The sequence below is a fragment of the Artemia franciscana genome, chromosome 3 (genome assembly GCF_032884065.1).
Source record: "Artemia franciscana chromosome 3, ASM3288406v1, whole genome shotgun sequence".
In the NCBI taxonomy this organism is placed as follows: domain Eukaryota; kingdom Metazoa; phylum Arthropoda; class Branchiopoda; order Anostraca; family Artemiidae; genus Artemia; species Artemia franciscana.
The window spans coordinates 30348591-30362854 of NC_088865.1; the positions used below are offsets into that span (position 1 = coordinate 30348591).

A 14264-nucleotide genomic window follows, 5' to 3' on the forward strand; every position below is an offset into this window, starting at 1 on the left:
TTAGATATGAATAGTAGCTTTTAAATAAGCCTTTGAGCATCTCTTTGAAGTTCTGCTAGCCCACTAACCCCTGCTTTCCCACTCGAAACATGGCACCAAAATTGCCATTTTACTCCGATTTGCCACTTACAGATGGTGGATTTTCTAGAAAGCATGTGGATATGAGCAATAGCTTTCATATGGGCTATTAAAGATCTCTCTACAAGTTTCTGGTAGTCTGCTAGCCCCACCACTTGACAAATGGCACAAAAAGAGCCGTTTTTAGTGTCATATGGCACTCGTAGGTGGCAAAATTTATAAATAGACCGTAGATGTGATAAATAGCTTCTAAATGAGCCATTGCACATCTCTCAATGATTTTCTGGTACCTGCTAGCCCTGAAAAAAAAAAAATAAGAAAAAATGAGACACATCACTACTTATGCAAACAAGGGATTTTCCTTACAGTTCAATGTGGGAGACTGCAGTTCCCCGATACAAGGTTTTTGACAATGCTGATTCCAATGGTGCATTTTTCATTTCAATCTGACGTCATTTTCAAGAGGTTTCACGCTTCAGTTTTTTTTTCCAAATTACAATAAATTTTTATTTTCAATAAATATTTACTTTTAAGATGAAGCAAATTGTAATTACCATTCTTAAATCAATGGCAGATGGCAATTTGTCTCATTAGCCATTTTTTCAACACATTTTTTAACTTTTAGTTATTATGGACTGTGGTTTGCTCATTACTAGATTGAAGCTACTGCTGTAACCATGATCTGTCTTGTGCTTACAAATGGTTTTCAGTCTTTTGAACCATAATTATTCAAGCTTGGGGGTTCCATAAATCTGTTGTAACAGAAAAATCAATTTCCTCTGTATCCATGCCAGTATGAGGAACAAATAATGTCACCCAATTTTTCGAGCGGAAAACTACCATAAATTACAACCAATAAATAAATAAAACTGAAAACAAAGTGATATTACAATAAATAGCCAAGTTAAACTCAAAATAATTAGAAACTACCACAATGAACAGTAGACTAACATCCTTATGCCTTCAAAAGACCAAAGGATGATTTGAAGGATTCGGAAAACAACATGAATTTTAAATATTTTTTCTTTAATAAATTTACTAAATCCAAATTAATTAAGACTGTCATTAACAAAAATGAGGAAATACTGAATTTTAAATCCTCATTTATTTTCTCTTTTCAGTTGTTCCAAAGGAATAACAATTGGTTAATACCTTAAACGTATCTTATGTATATCGTTCTCCCTTGTCCACCTTTCACCATCTTGGATCCTTCGATTGCATTCCATCCAAGAATCAATTGAATTCACTAAGATAGCCCTGGAATAGATTGAACTGAAACATTTTGATAACTTAAACTTTAAACATTCGTTAAATTTATGAATTGTTGAATCTTCTGCACCACAACGACACAAGTTGTACCTTATCTGAATGGCTAAATCGGAGCTATTCCTGAAACCACACTTCGTACAATACACAGTTTGGGATTTGACAACACCATTTTCAACAGTGATGGTGGTCTTAACACCGTTTTCAACCACTTTATAAGTTGCAATTTCATTGTTTTCAACTATCCGAATTATTGTAGTTATCTTCCAAGAAGGGAAAAACGCTCTAATTTTGTGCTTGATAACTGTCTCGTTCCCAACTTTTCGAGGTACGTATCTTATTTCGTAGACGACTTTCCAGGCAGACGGTCTTTTGCCAAAAACTGGAATGTTTTTCAAAGTTCTTGGATCCTCGCTCTTTACAAGGTTGGAGATATTCCTACAAGCACATTGTTCTTTTCTGGGTGTGAACAATGGTTTGTATTGCTTTTCTGTTTGTTTTCCTTTTTCTAAGAGAGGTTCCGTCACATATGCCTCATTCTCGTAAGCCAGTGGCTGACAAATATACAGTGTATCATCCTCAGCAGCAATGTCTGAACTTTTTCTCCCTTTCTCATCTTTCAAATTAGGATCTGCTTTCTCTTTTGAGAAATATTTAGTTTTCAAACCTTTTCTCACAAATGCGGGCTCCTCATTCATTTTATCTTCATTAGTCATTTTTATACTAACCATATTAGCTCAGTAACTCGTCTTATATACCTAAAATGACGTTATAACTTTCCCACTGTTATGATGTTTGTACGAAGTGACGTAATATTACTTGCACTTATATAGTTAGTTAGAATTTGAAATGGCACAATTTCTGAGATGATGTCATAATAACTGCACTACTCTGATGTGTAAGAATAAATAAATAGTAACTGTCTGATGATTTTTTTTTTCAAATTGTAAGCACGAAAATTAAAAGGATAGCCATATTTTCCTTGGGGAAAACCCAAACCCCTGGAGAAAAAGAGTATTTTGTTTATTCAACATCTCGGAGGCTTAGCCTGCATCAAACTTCTTTGTAATAACTGATCTTAGGAACAGTTACGATAATTTACTATTTGCTTAACAAATCTGTTTAAAGGATTTAAAAGTAAATCCTTTCGAGGGGAATAAGTGTATTGTGCTTCAATTTTGAATTATATTTTACATTGTCTATTATTTAATAATAAAAAATGTCGCGAACCCTAATCGGTTTGCTTGCGAAAGTTTGCTTTTTTTTTACGCATCCGTGATCTGCCTTCTGGCAAAAAATGCAAAATTCCACATTTTTGTAGATAGGAGCTCGAAACTTCTACAGTAGGGTTCTCTGATACGCTGAATCTGATGGTGTGATTTTCGTTAAGATTCTATGACTTTTAAGGGTGTTTCCCCCTATTTTCTAAAATAACGCAAATTTTCTCAGGCTCGTAACTTTTAATGGGTAAGACTAAACTTGATGAAACTTATATATTTAAAACCAGCATTCAAATGCAATTCTTTTGATGTAGCTATTGGTATCAAAATTCCATTTTTTAGATTTTTGGTTACTATTGAGCCGGGTCGCTCCTTACTACAGTTCGTTACCACGAACTGTTTGATTCTGAAGGTTTCTTAGCCCTTACCCTTGCCTATAAGACATGTCCTGTCATTCCTCTCTTGGAAATCTTAATCAAGAACCAGAATTTCTGTTTTATCGTTTTTAACCAATTTAATCACAGAACACTAACTTCAGGCGATTAGTGTTCAATAAAATCTGCCACGTTTGAAAAAATACAGGGTTATTCTGAAACATGTGAGAATGGTGGAAAAAATACTGAAAATATTGTTTTCCCTTGTTTGGCTGGTACACAACCAACGAAGTCCAAAAAAATAATCTTAACAATATTGAAAATATTGTTTTCCCTTGTTTGGCTGGTACACACCCAACGAAGTCCAAAAATAATCTTTTCAACACAACGGCTTGAAAGGAGAAGACTATCAAAACAATTAAGCGCAGTCAAAAAACTCCTAATTGGATCAGACGGATCACATGACAGGATTAACACAGTGCACGTAGAGTTCTCTACGCGCACTGAAAATATTGAAAATATTTTCTCTTGTTTGGTTGGTACACAGCCAACGAAGTCCAAAAAATAATCTGAACCAATTTTCAACACAACGGCTTGAAAGGAAACGACTATCAAAACAATTAAGTGAAGTCAAAAAACTCCTGATTGCATCAGACAGATCACATGACAGGATTAACACAGTGCACACAGAGTTGAATTTGTGGCGATTAATGTTCAATCAAATCTGGCACGTCTGAAAAAATACAGGGTTATTCTGAAACATGTGGGAATGATGGGGAAAATATTGAAAATATTGTTTTCCCTTGTTTGGCTGGTATACACCCAACGAAGTCCAAAAAATAATCTGAGCCAATTTTCAACACAACAGTTTGATAGGAAATGATTATCAGAACAATTAGGTGCAGTCAAAAAACTCCAGATTGGATCAGACAGATCACATGACAGGATTAACACAGTGCAAATAGAGTTGAACTTCTGGCGATTAGTGTTCAGTCAAATCTGGCACATTTGAAAAAATACAGGGTTATTCTGAAACATGTCGGAATGGTGGAAACAATATTGAAAATAGAAAAATAAACTTTGGATTCGCTTTAAAACAGATAAAAGGTAATAAAGCAGTTCATTCCCAGATTCAATAAGTAAAAACCTTAGCAAAAAAAACTCAAATTTAAAAGTAAGTTGTCAAGTGAGTCAGTTGCAGACTTTTTTAATAAGAGAAATCAAAGCTCAATAAAAAAGGAGCAACAAAATCCACACTTTTGGCAGCTAGTTGAAGGTCACTGGCTGTCAGCGTGCTGAAAGAAAAGAAGAGTATGAAAATGAAGTCTTCATTCACACTTTGATGACATGTCTCGCCCTCAGCACCTTTACAAGGAAACTGCATCAAGTTTTCAAGTTAAATTTCAAACGCATTATGAAAATGTATGGCATCTATATCCTTTGGCTGGTTTTCACTCAAGCAAGCCACATGATATGTAGTCAATTCCAATGGTCGGTAAAACTCCCTACAAACATATATTATAAAATCACGGGCCTGTAGCAAGGCTGGTGATTCAGACGCATTCCATACGGCTGGTCAAACTGCAGAAGTTAAAACCTATTTATTTATAGCAGCAGTTTTCACACCATGAAGTGGCAAAAACCATGAGACTCAGTTGGAAATCTTCTGAGAAAAAAGGAATAAACAAAGCTAAGAGCTCATATTGCACTTGTGACAAGGTCGGAAGAGCCATAAGCTCATATGGCATGGCAGGAGCTCTAGCAAAATTATAAGAATCAATAGATAAATTTAAAAGAAAAATTAGAGGCTTGATGCCGGTCGGGATTTAAAATAAGAGCTCTGAGACTCATGATCCTTTTAAATATCAAAATTCATTAAGATATGATCACTCATTGGCAAGTTAAAAATACCTCATTTTTTCTAATTTTTCCTCTCCCTTCTCCCCCCCCCCCAGATGTTTGGATCGGGGAAAGGACCCCCCTAAGTCCCTCAAAGAGAGTGGATCAAGTCCGGTTTCGTCAATCTAGACTGGACATTGGGCTTTGTCAATCCATATATCTACGACATTTGCTTATTCTACCTACCAAGTTTCATCCCGATCTCTCCACTCTGAGCATTTTCCAAGATTTCTGATTTCCCCCTCCAACTTTTTCCCCAATGTCACCAGAACTTGTCTGGGTTAAAAATAAAAACTCTGATGCATGACTTCCTTCTAAATATCAAATTCAAAATTACCTCACAGACGGTCACCCGCACTTAAGTTAAAAATACCTCAATTTTTGTAATTTTTTCGAATGAACACCCCCTCCAACTCCCCCAGGAAGAGCGAATCCGTTTCGGTTATATCAACACGTATCTAGGACTTGTGCTTATTCTTCCCACCAAGTTTCATCCTGATCTCTCCACTCTAAGCGTTTTCCAAGATTTCAGGTCCCCCCTCCAAATACCCCCAGTGACACTGGATCCGGCCGGGATTTAAAACATAAGATCTGACTTACGAGGTCCTTCTAAATATGGAATTTCATCCAATGAAATTCAAGATTCGATCACTCCTTCGTAAGTTAAAAATACCACATTGTTTTCGAATTTTTCAGAATTAGCCCTCCCCCCAGCTCCCCATAAGAGATTGAATCCGTTCTGGTTATATCAATCAAGTATCTAGGACTTGTGCTTATTTTTCCCACTAAGTTTCATCCCGATCCCACCACTCTAAGCATTTTACAAGATTTTAGGTTTCCCCCTCCAAATCCCAGTGTCACCTGATCCAGTCAGAATTTATAATAAGTGCTTTGAGACATGATATTCTTCTAAATATCAGATTTTACTAAAATCCGATCACCCGTTCGTAAGTTAAAAATACTTAATTTATTTCTAATTTTTCCAAATTAACCGTCCCCCACTCCCCCCAGATGGTCGAATCAGGGAAACAACTATTTCTAATTTAATCTGGTTTGGGTCCATGATAAGCCTGCCACGTTTCACCGTCCTAGCTTGTCTGGAAGTACCTAAACTAGCAAAACCGGGACTGAAAGACCGACAGAATTTGCGATCACTATGCGTCACTGGGTAAATACCAAGTGCCATACAAAGTAATTTTTCTCTGGAGATGGAATATTTGGTTGAAGGTTGGCTTCAGTATGGCTTGTTTTGGGAAAGGGTTATTTCCAAGCTTTGGGCAAGCCATGGGTGGAAGTAGTTGTAGGCCCTACTAAATTGAGGGAAAACTCGACTTTCTTAAGGTTTGAAACCCACCCCCCTCACCCTATTTGACATAGGGTATGTGACATCAGGGTCTTGATATGAACCTTGATCCTAGTCATCTTTGGTCTAGCTTTCATTTGGATCCGTTGCTCTATTCGCAAGTTATACTAAATTAAACAAAAAGCTTGACTTTTTTCAGCACTTAAAACCCACTCCCCCTTGTTCTATTTGAGCTAGGGTTTTCATATAAAAACTTGATGCCTGTCATGGTTTTAGGCCTCATTGGTTCAATCTTTATTGAGATCTGCCACTCCACTCGCAAGTTACACTGAATTAAATGCCCCCTCCCCCTAATTAAGCTAGAGTCTTCATCTCCAAACATTATGCGTCTTATGGTTTTGGCATCTTTGGCTTGACTTTCATTGAGATCCATTACTTCATTCGCAAGTTAAACTGAGTCAAACAAAAACTATACTTTTTTAGCACTTAAAGCCCCCTTCCCCTCGCCCTAATTAAGCTTGGGTCTCCATCCCAGAACTCAATGCATATCATACTTTTAGGCATCTTTATTCAATTTTCATCGAAATCCATCTCTCCATTTGCAAGTTACACTGAATTAAATGAAAAACTCAAATTTTGTTTAACACTTAAAACCTTCTCACCCTAATTAAGCTCAATTTCAATCCAAATAGTTCAATTTTTTTTTAAATCTGACTGGCAGTTCTCCCACTATACTCGACTGCACAGACGGGCGGACAGACAGACAGATCTCAAAAACCTGTCTTGATGGATATTTTCCACTATCCAAATAGGTGATGATGCCTAGATGATGATATGCTATTCTTTTCTTTTTTGGGATCCAATGAGCCAACATGGCCTAAGACGTTGCAAAATCTGTCTGTCCGTCTGTCTGTCTGTCCGTCCGTCTGTGTAATCAAGTATAGGGGGAGAACCGCTGGTCAGATTTCGATGAAAATTTGGATGGCTGGATTTGGTGCCAAGGATCATAAGACACATCAAGTTGAAAGATGAAGACCCTAGCTCAAATAGAACTGGGGGGAGAGGGCTTTACCTGCTAAAAACGGTTTTTCGTTTAATTCAGAGTAACTTGCGAATGGAGTGATGGATCTGAATGAAAATTGAACCAAAGAGGCCTAAGACCTTGACACAAATCAAGTTTTGAGATAAAGACCCTAGCTCAAATATAACAAGGATGAGTGGGTTTGAATTTCTGAAAAAATTTAAGTTTTCTTTTTAATTTAGTGTTACTTGCAAATGGAGTAAGAGATCCGAATGAAAACTAAACCAAAGATGCCAAAGATCAGGGCTCATATCAAGTACCAGTATCACAAACCCTATCTTAAATAGGGCGAGGGTAGAGGTTTTCAAGTTTTAAGAAAGTTGAGGTTTCCTTTAATTTAGTAGGGCCTATAACTTATGAATGGAGTGACAAATCTGAAGTCAGATTCGTCTGAATACCTGAATTTTCTGGAATGAATTTGATAAAATAACACTGCATTGGATCCAGCTAGAATTCCCTAGACGTGTTTATTGCAGACAACATTTGGATGGGCAAAGATTCATAGCTTCAGTAGTTTCACCAATAATATGGTCCTGAAGATGATGAAATGGTAAAAAGGAGTTTTTCTTTAATTTAGTAGGGCCTATAACTTATGAATGGAGTGACAAACCTGAAGTCAGATTCGTCTGAATACCTGAATTTGCTGGAATGAATTTGACAAAATACCACTGCATTGGATCCAGCTAGAATATGCCTAAAGGGAATACAGTATTAGCACAAAACAAAGGATTTTAGCTAACTGTAGACCAGTGAACTGTGAAATAATTTCAATTTTTTATTATATAACTTTTAAACAAAATTAAACCAAGTGTTAATCATATAGTTTTTTTCGTCAAAATAAATACCTTATTTCACATCCAAAAATAGGGCATGGAGCTATATCTGAGTTTGCTCTAAATCGAAAGATGTTTTCCTGTACATTGCCAAAGCACACACACACAAAATTCTCGTGTCAAAGGTAAAGTATTTGAAAAATAAGTACATTAACAGTATCTTACGTAATAAGTATTTCATTTTCTTACTTAAGTATCAAGTAATAAGTACACCCTAGAGTTTTTACTTAATTACAAGTACAAGTAATGGAAAATTTTACTTAAGTAGTACTTCAAGTAAAATAGATTTTTTCTTGAAAATAGTTCAAAAGATCATATAACGATGCCTCCAGGTAAGGCCGTATACATGAGTTTTTTTTCAGAGGTTGTTTTACTCGGGATTTTATTTTTGGAGGAAAGGGGGGGGGGTTGAACACACAAAAACTAAAAATGGCACACACAATTTGTTTATATCCTTTATTGTTACGTTTTACAAATCACATAAACATTTCATGGGGGTTCAAACTCCCCTAGCCACCCCCCTCCATACGGCCTTGCCCCCAGGGTTGATACAACCTCCTGTCCTGGGAACAAGGGTTGTTAGTTATAAGTCTATATGTTATAAATCTTATAAGTATTGTTTAAGCCGAAGACGTGAAAAACTATAAGATCTTCTGTTGGCTGAGTCAAAAGCTTGCTAATAATCTGTAAAAATCATGACTATGGGGATCTGATGGCTCGGGCAATTCTAAATTACTACTTTAAGAGGAAAAATTTAGTCAAAACACCAATTCCTAAAACCACACTATTTTTCTCTTAAAACTTTTTCTATAGCAAATCTATATGCTTGACCTAGTCATCAATCTTCTTTAACCTACACCCAAAATCAAATTAAGTCATCCACAACAGTTATATTTTCACTCTCAATCCCAGACCTATATTTCTTTCCTTCTCAGTTTTCCCAAAAACCGCGATTACTGATTCATTAGCATTAACCACTAGCTTTTTCTCGTGTAGATCTGTATACCTCTAACATCCAAAAGCCTCTTTACAACGGAATCTCATCAGGAAACAATAGAGCAATAGCACTGCATCAAATTAAGCTGTCAGATTATGCGTCAAAATTAAGAGTCTAGTTTTCCTCGAACCTTTCAACTACATCATTCAGATACATTAAAAAAAAAAAATCAGGGTAACTGTGGAACCTTGCTTTCCCCTAAGCCTACTTACAACAACTCTAGAAAGAGATTGCTCTACCCTTGATACTATCTTAATTACAAAAGAAGGTAAACCAATTTTCCTTCAATTTGTCTGAAGGCCTAGATCCAATTAAGTCTTTATTAATCATCATCAAGCACAGCCCTAAGAATTAAAAACACAAACCATACCCTGCCATTCTTTTTCCTAGTTGACTTCTTTACTGAATTGACTGTAAGAATTTGATCGACTGCAGAATAAATGTGCCTAAATTATACTTGTCTTTTCCCCATTTTCCAACAAAACGTCTAAGCTTCTAGATAGAATCGTACGGGACATGTGCAATATGTTCTGGTATTTTCAAATGTATCAGTGACCTTTGCAATGATCACTGTCAATTGTATGCCACTGAAGCTTTGAATGCCACTGAAGCTTTTAAAAAATACCAGACCAAACTCTAGATATGAATGAAAGGGTCCTAGTTAAACTCCAATCCCAGAGAAGAATGGGACTACCCTCTATTCTAGCCGTCAAGTATTCCTTCTACATTTCCTCAAGATATTTTGTACTAGCTCTAGGTCGTCTCAGTTTGGCCGTAATTGAGAAGTCTTACACACATCTAACAAGTGTTTAATTCCTATTGATGAATCGACATGATTTATATGACACTTACGGATGGTAGAATTGATAAAAAGCACTTAGATATGAATAGTAGCTTTTAAATAAGCCTTTGAGCATCTCTTTGAAGTTCTGCTAGCCCACTAACCCCTGCTTTCCCACTCGAAACATGGCACCAAAATTGCCATTTTACTCCGATTTGCCACTTACAGATGGTGGATTTTCTAGAAAGCATGTGGATATGAGCAATAGCTTTCATATGGGCTATTAAAGATCTCTCTACAAGTTTCTGGTAGTCTGCTAGCCCCACCACTTGACAAATGGCACAAAAAGAGCCGTTTTTAGTGTCATATGGCACTCGTAGGTGGCAAAATTTATAAATAGCCCGTAGATGTGAGAAATAGCTTCTAAATGAGCCATTGCACATCTCTCAATGATTTTCTGGTACCTGCTAGCCCTGAAAAAAAAATAAGAAAAAATGAGACACATCAATACTTATGCAAACAAGGGATTTTCCTTACAGTTCAATGTGGGAGACTGCAGTTCCCCGATACAAGGTTTTTGACAATGCTGATTCCAATGGTGCATTTTTCATTTCAATCTGACGTCATTTTCAAGAGGTTTCACGCTTCAGTTTTTTTTCCAAATTACAATAAATTTTTATTTTCAACTAGCTGTTGGGGTGGCGCTTCGCGCCACCCCAACACCTAGTTGGTGGGGGCGCTTCGCGCCCCCCCCCAAGCCCCCCCGCGCGCGTAAGTCGTTACGCGCCATAATAGTTACGCGCCATAATAGTTACGCGCCATTGTAGTTGTGTCCCTATGTCCCACCTGTGAATATAGATATATATATATATATATATATATATATATATATATATATATATATATATATATATATATATATATATATATATATATATATATATATATATATATATATATATATATATATATATATATATATATATATATATATATATATATATATATATGGTTTTAACTACGTAAAACTTGCGAATATACAACATTCTTTGCTGTCCCATTGTCTTTGCATATAAATAGATTGTCAGGTTTACCGACTCTTGAACATGCAACATATAATGGTCCATGGGAAAACAATCTGTATTCAGATCTATACCTCATGATTCTAATGATTGCCCTTGAGCTTTGTTGATGGTGATTGCTAATCGACCATTCCCTGTCCCGGTCGTCATTTATATCCCCCTGTTTCCCCCGGTGTCCCCGTTGTAGTTGTGTCCCTGTGTCCCGGTCGTCATTTATATTCCCTGTGTCCCGGTCGTCATTTGTATCCCGGTGTCCCGGTCTGTATATACATTCGTTTTTTAGTTTTGTTTTTCTCCTTTATTTTTTTCCTTTTTTTTTCTTTTTTAGTTTATTTAGATTTTTAGATTTTTTAGTTTTTTTATTAGTTTTTAGTTTTTTTTTCTTTTTAGTTTTTTTGTCCCGGTCGTCATTTATATCCCCCTGTTTCCCCCGGTGTCCCCGTTGTAGTTGTGTCCCTGTGTCCCGGTCGTCATTTATATTCCCTGTGTCCCGGTCGTCATTTGTATCCCGGTGTCCCGGTCTGTATATACATTCGTTTTTTAGTTTTGTTTTTCTCCTTTATTTTTTTCCTTTTTTTTTCTTTTTTAGTTTATTTAGATTTTTAGATTTTTTAGTTTTTTTATTAGTTTTTAGTTTTTTTTTTCTTTTTAGTTTTTTTGTAGTTTTTACCTTCTTTTTAATTTTGTTAGTTTTTTTTTTTACTTATGTCCTGGTCGTCATTTATACTCCCTGTGTCCCGGTGCTTTGTTGATTGCTAATCGAACATTCCTTTTGTCCTGGTCGCTTTCTCTTTGAGTGTCGTCATTTATTTTTTTCTTTTTTAGTTCTTTTAGTTTTTACCTTTTTTAGTTTTTTTTAGTTTTTTAGATGAAATTTTTTTTTAGTTTTTTCCTTTTTTTCTTTTTAGTTTTTTATTGGTTTTTACCTTTATTTTAGCTTATTTTTCAGTTTTTTCCTTTTTTTTAGTTTTTTTTTATTTTTTATTTTTTTTAGTTTTTTACCTTTTTTTAGTTTTTTTAGTTTTTTTAGTTTTTTAGCTTTTTTACTTTTTTTATTAGTTTTTAGTTTTTTTTGTAGTTTTTGCCTTTTTTTAGTTTTTTCAGTTTTTTTTTTAGTTTTTTATTGGTTTTTACCTTTATTTTAGCTTATTTTTCAGTTTTTTCCTTTTTTTTAGTTTTTTTAGTTTTTTACCTTTTTTTAGTTTTTTTAGTTTTTTTAGTTTTTTAGCTTTTTTATTTTTTTTATTAGTTTTTAGTTTTTTTTGTAGTTTTTGCCTTTTTTTAGTTTTTTTAGTTTTTTAGCTTTTTTATTAGTTTTTAGTTTTTTTTGTAGTTTTTGCCTTTTTTTAGTTTTTTTAGTTTTTTAGCTTTTTTATTTTTTTTATTAGTTTTTAGTTTTTTTTTTAGTTTTTGCCTTTTTTAGTTTTTTCAGTTTTGACGTCACCTGATCCAGTTTTTTCAGGTGACGTCACCTGATCCATCCACAGATCCACACACAGACAACTTATTTTTATATATATAGATAGATAAATATTTACTTTTAAGATGAAGCAAATTGTAATTACCATTCTTAAATCAATGGCAGATGGCAATTTGTCTCATTAGCCATTTTTTCAACACATTTTTTAACTTTTAGTTATTATGGACTGTGGTTTGCTCATTACTAGATTGAAGCTACTGCTGTAACCATGATCTGTCTTGTGCTTACAAATGGTTTTCAGTCTTTTGAACCATAATTATTCAAGCTTGGGGGTTCCATAAATCTGTTGTAACAGAAAAATCAATTTCCTCTGTATCCATGCCAGTATGAGGAACAAATAATGTCACCCAATTTTTCGAGCGGAAAACTACCATAAATTACAACCAATAAATAAATAAAACTGAAAACAAAGTGATATTACAATAAATAGCCAAGTTAAACTCAAAATAATTAGAAACTACCACAATGAACAGTAGACTAACATCCTTATGCCTTCAAAAGACCAAAGGATGATTTGAAGGATTCGGAAAACAACATGAATTTTAAATATTTTTTCTTTAATAAATTTACTAAATCCAAATTAATTAAGACTGTCATTAACAAAAATGAGGAAATACTGAATTTTAAATCCTCATTTATTTTCTCTTTTCAGTTGTTCCAAAGGAATAACAATTGGTTAATACCTTAAACGTATCTTATGTATATCGTTCTCCCTTGTCCACCTTTCACCATCTTGGATCCTTCGATTGCATTCCATCCAAGAATCAATTGAATTCACTAAGATAGCCCTGGAATAGATTGAACTGAAACATTTTGATAACTTAAACTTTAAACATTCGTTAAATTTATGAATTGTTGAATCTTCTGCACCACAACGACACAAGTTGTACCTTATCTGAATGGCTAAATCGGAGCTATTCCTGAAACCACACTTCGTACAATACACAGTTTGGGATTTGACAACACCATTTTCAACAGTGATGGTGGTCTTAACACCGTTTTCAACCACTTTATAAGTTGCAATTTCATTGTTTTCAACTATCCGAATTATTGTAGTTATCTTCCAAGAAGGGAAAAACGCTCTAATTTTGTGCTTGATAACTGTCTCGTTCCCAACTTTTCGAGGTACGTATCTTATTTCGTAGACGACTTTCCAGGCAGACGGTCTTTTGCCAAAAACTGGAATGTTTTTCAAAGTTCTTGGATCCTCGCTCTTTACAAGGCTGGAGATATTCCTACAAGCACATTGTTCTTTTCTGGGTGTGAACAATGGTTTGTATTGCTTTTCTGTTTGTTTTCCTTTTTCTAAGAGAGGTTCCGTCACATATGCCTCATTCTCGTAAGCCAGTGGCTGACAAATATACAGTGTATCATCCTCAGCAGCAATGTCTGAACTTTTTCTCCCTTTCTCATCTTTCATATTAGGATCTGCTTTCTCTTTTGAGAAATATTTAGTTTTCAAACCTTTTCTCACAAATGCGGGCTCCTCATTCATTTTATCTTCATTAGTCATTTTTATACTAACCATATTAGCTCAGTAACTCGTCTTATATACCTAAAATGACGTTATAACTTTCCCACTGTTATGATGTTTGTACGAAGTGACGTAATATTACTTGCACTTATATAGTTAGTTAGAATTTGAAATGGCACAATTTCTGAGATGATGTCATAATAACTGCACTACTCTGATGTGTAAGAATAAATAAATAGTAACTGTCTGATGATTTTTTTTTTCAAATTGTAAGCACGAAAATTAAAAGGATAGCCATATTTTCCTTGGGGAAAACCCAAACCCCTGGAGAAAAAGAGTATTTTGTTTATTCAACATCTCGGAGGCTTAGCCTGCATCAAACTTCTTTGTAATAAC

General features: G+C 34.9%; 1 protein-coding gene across 1 annotated transcript in view; it reads right to left on the reverse strand.

Annotated features, from left to right (window-relative positions):
- The window catches only part of LOC136025140 (uncharacterized), a gene marked incomplete in the record, with an annotated part of 224685 nt that extends 222581 nt beyond the window's left edge, over positions 1 to 2104 (reverse strand). Inside the window, 1 exon segment of the mRNA XM_065700889.1 lies at positions 1564 to 2104. Within this exon segment, the coding sequence (XP_065556961.1) occupies positions 1564 to 2075 (512 nt within the window).
- Positions 2105 to 14264: the final 12160 nt, after the last annotated feature.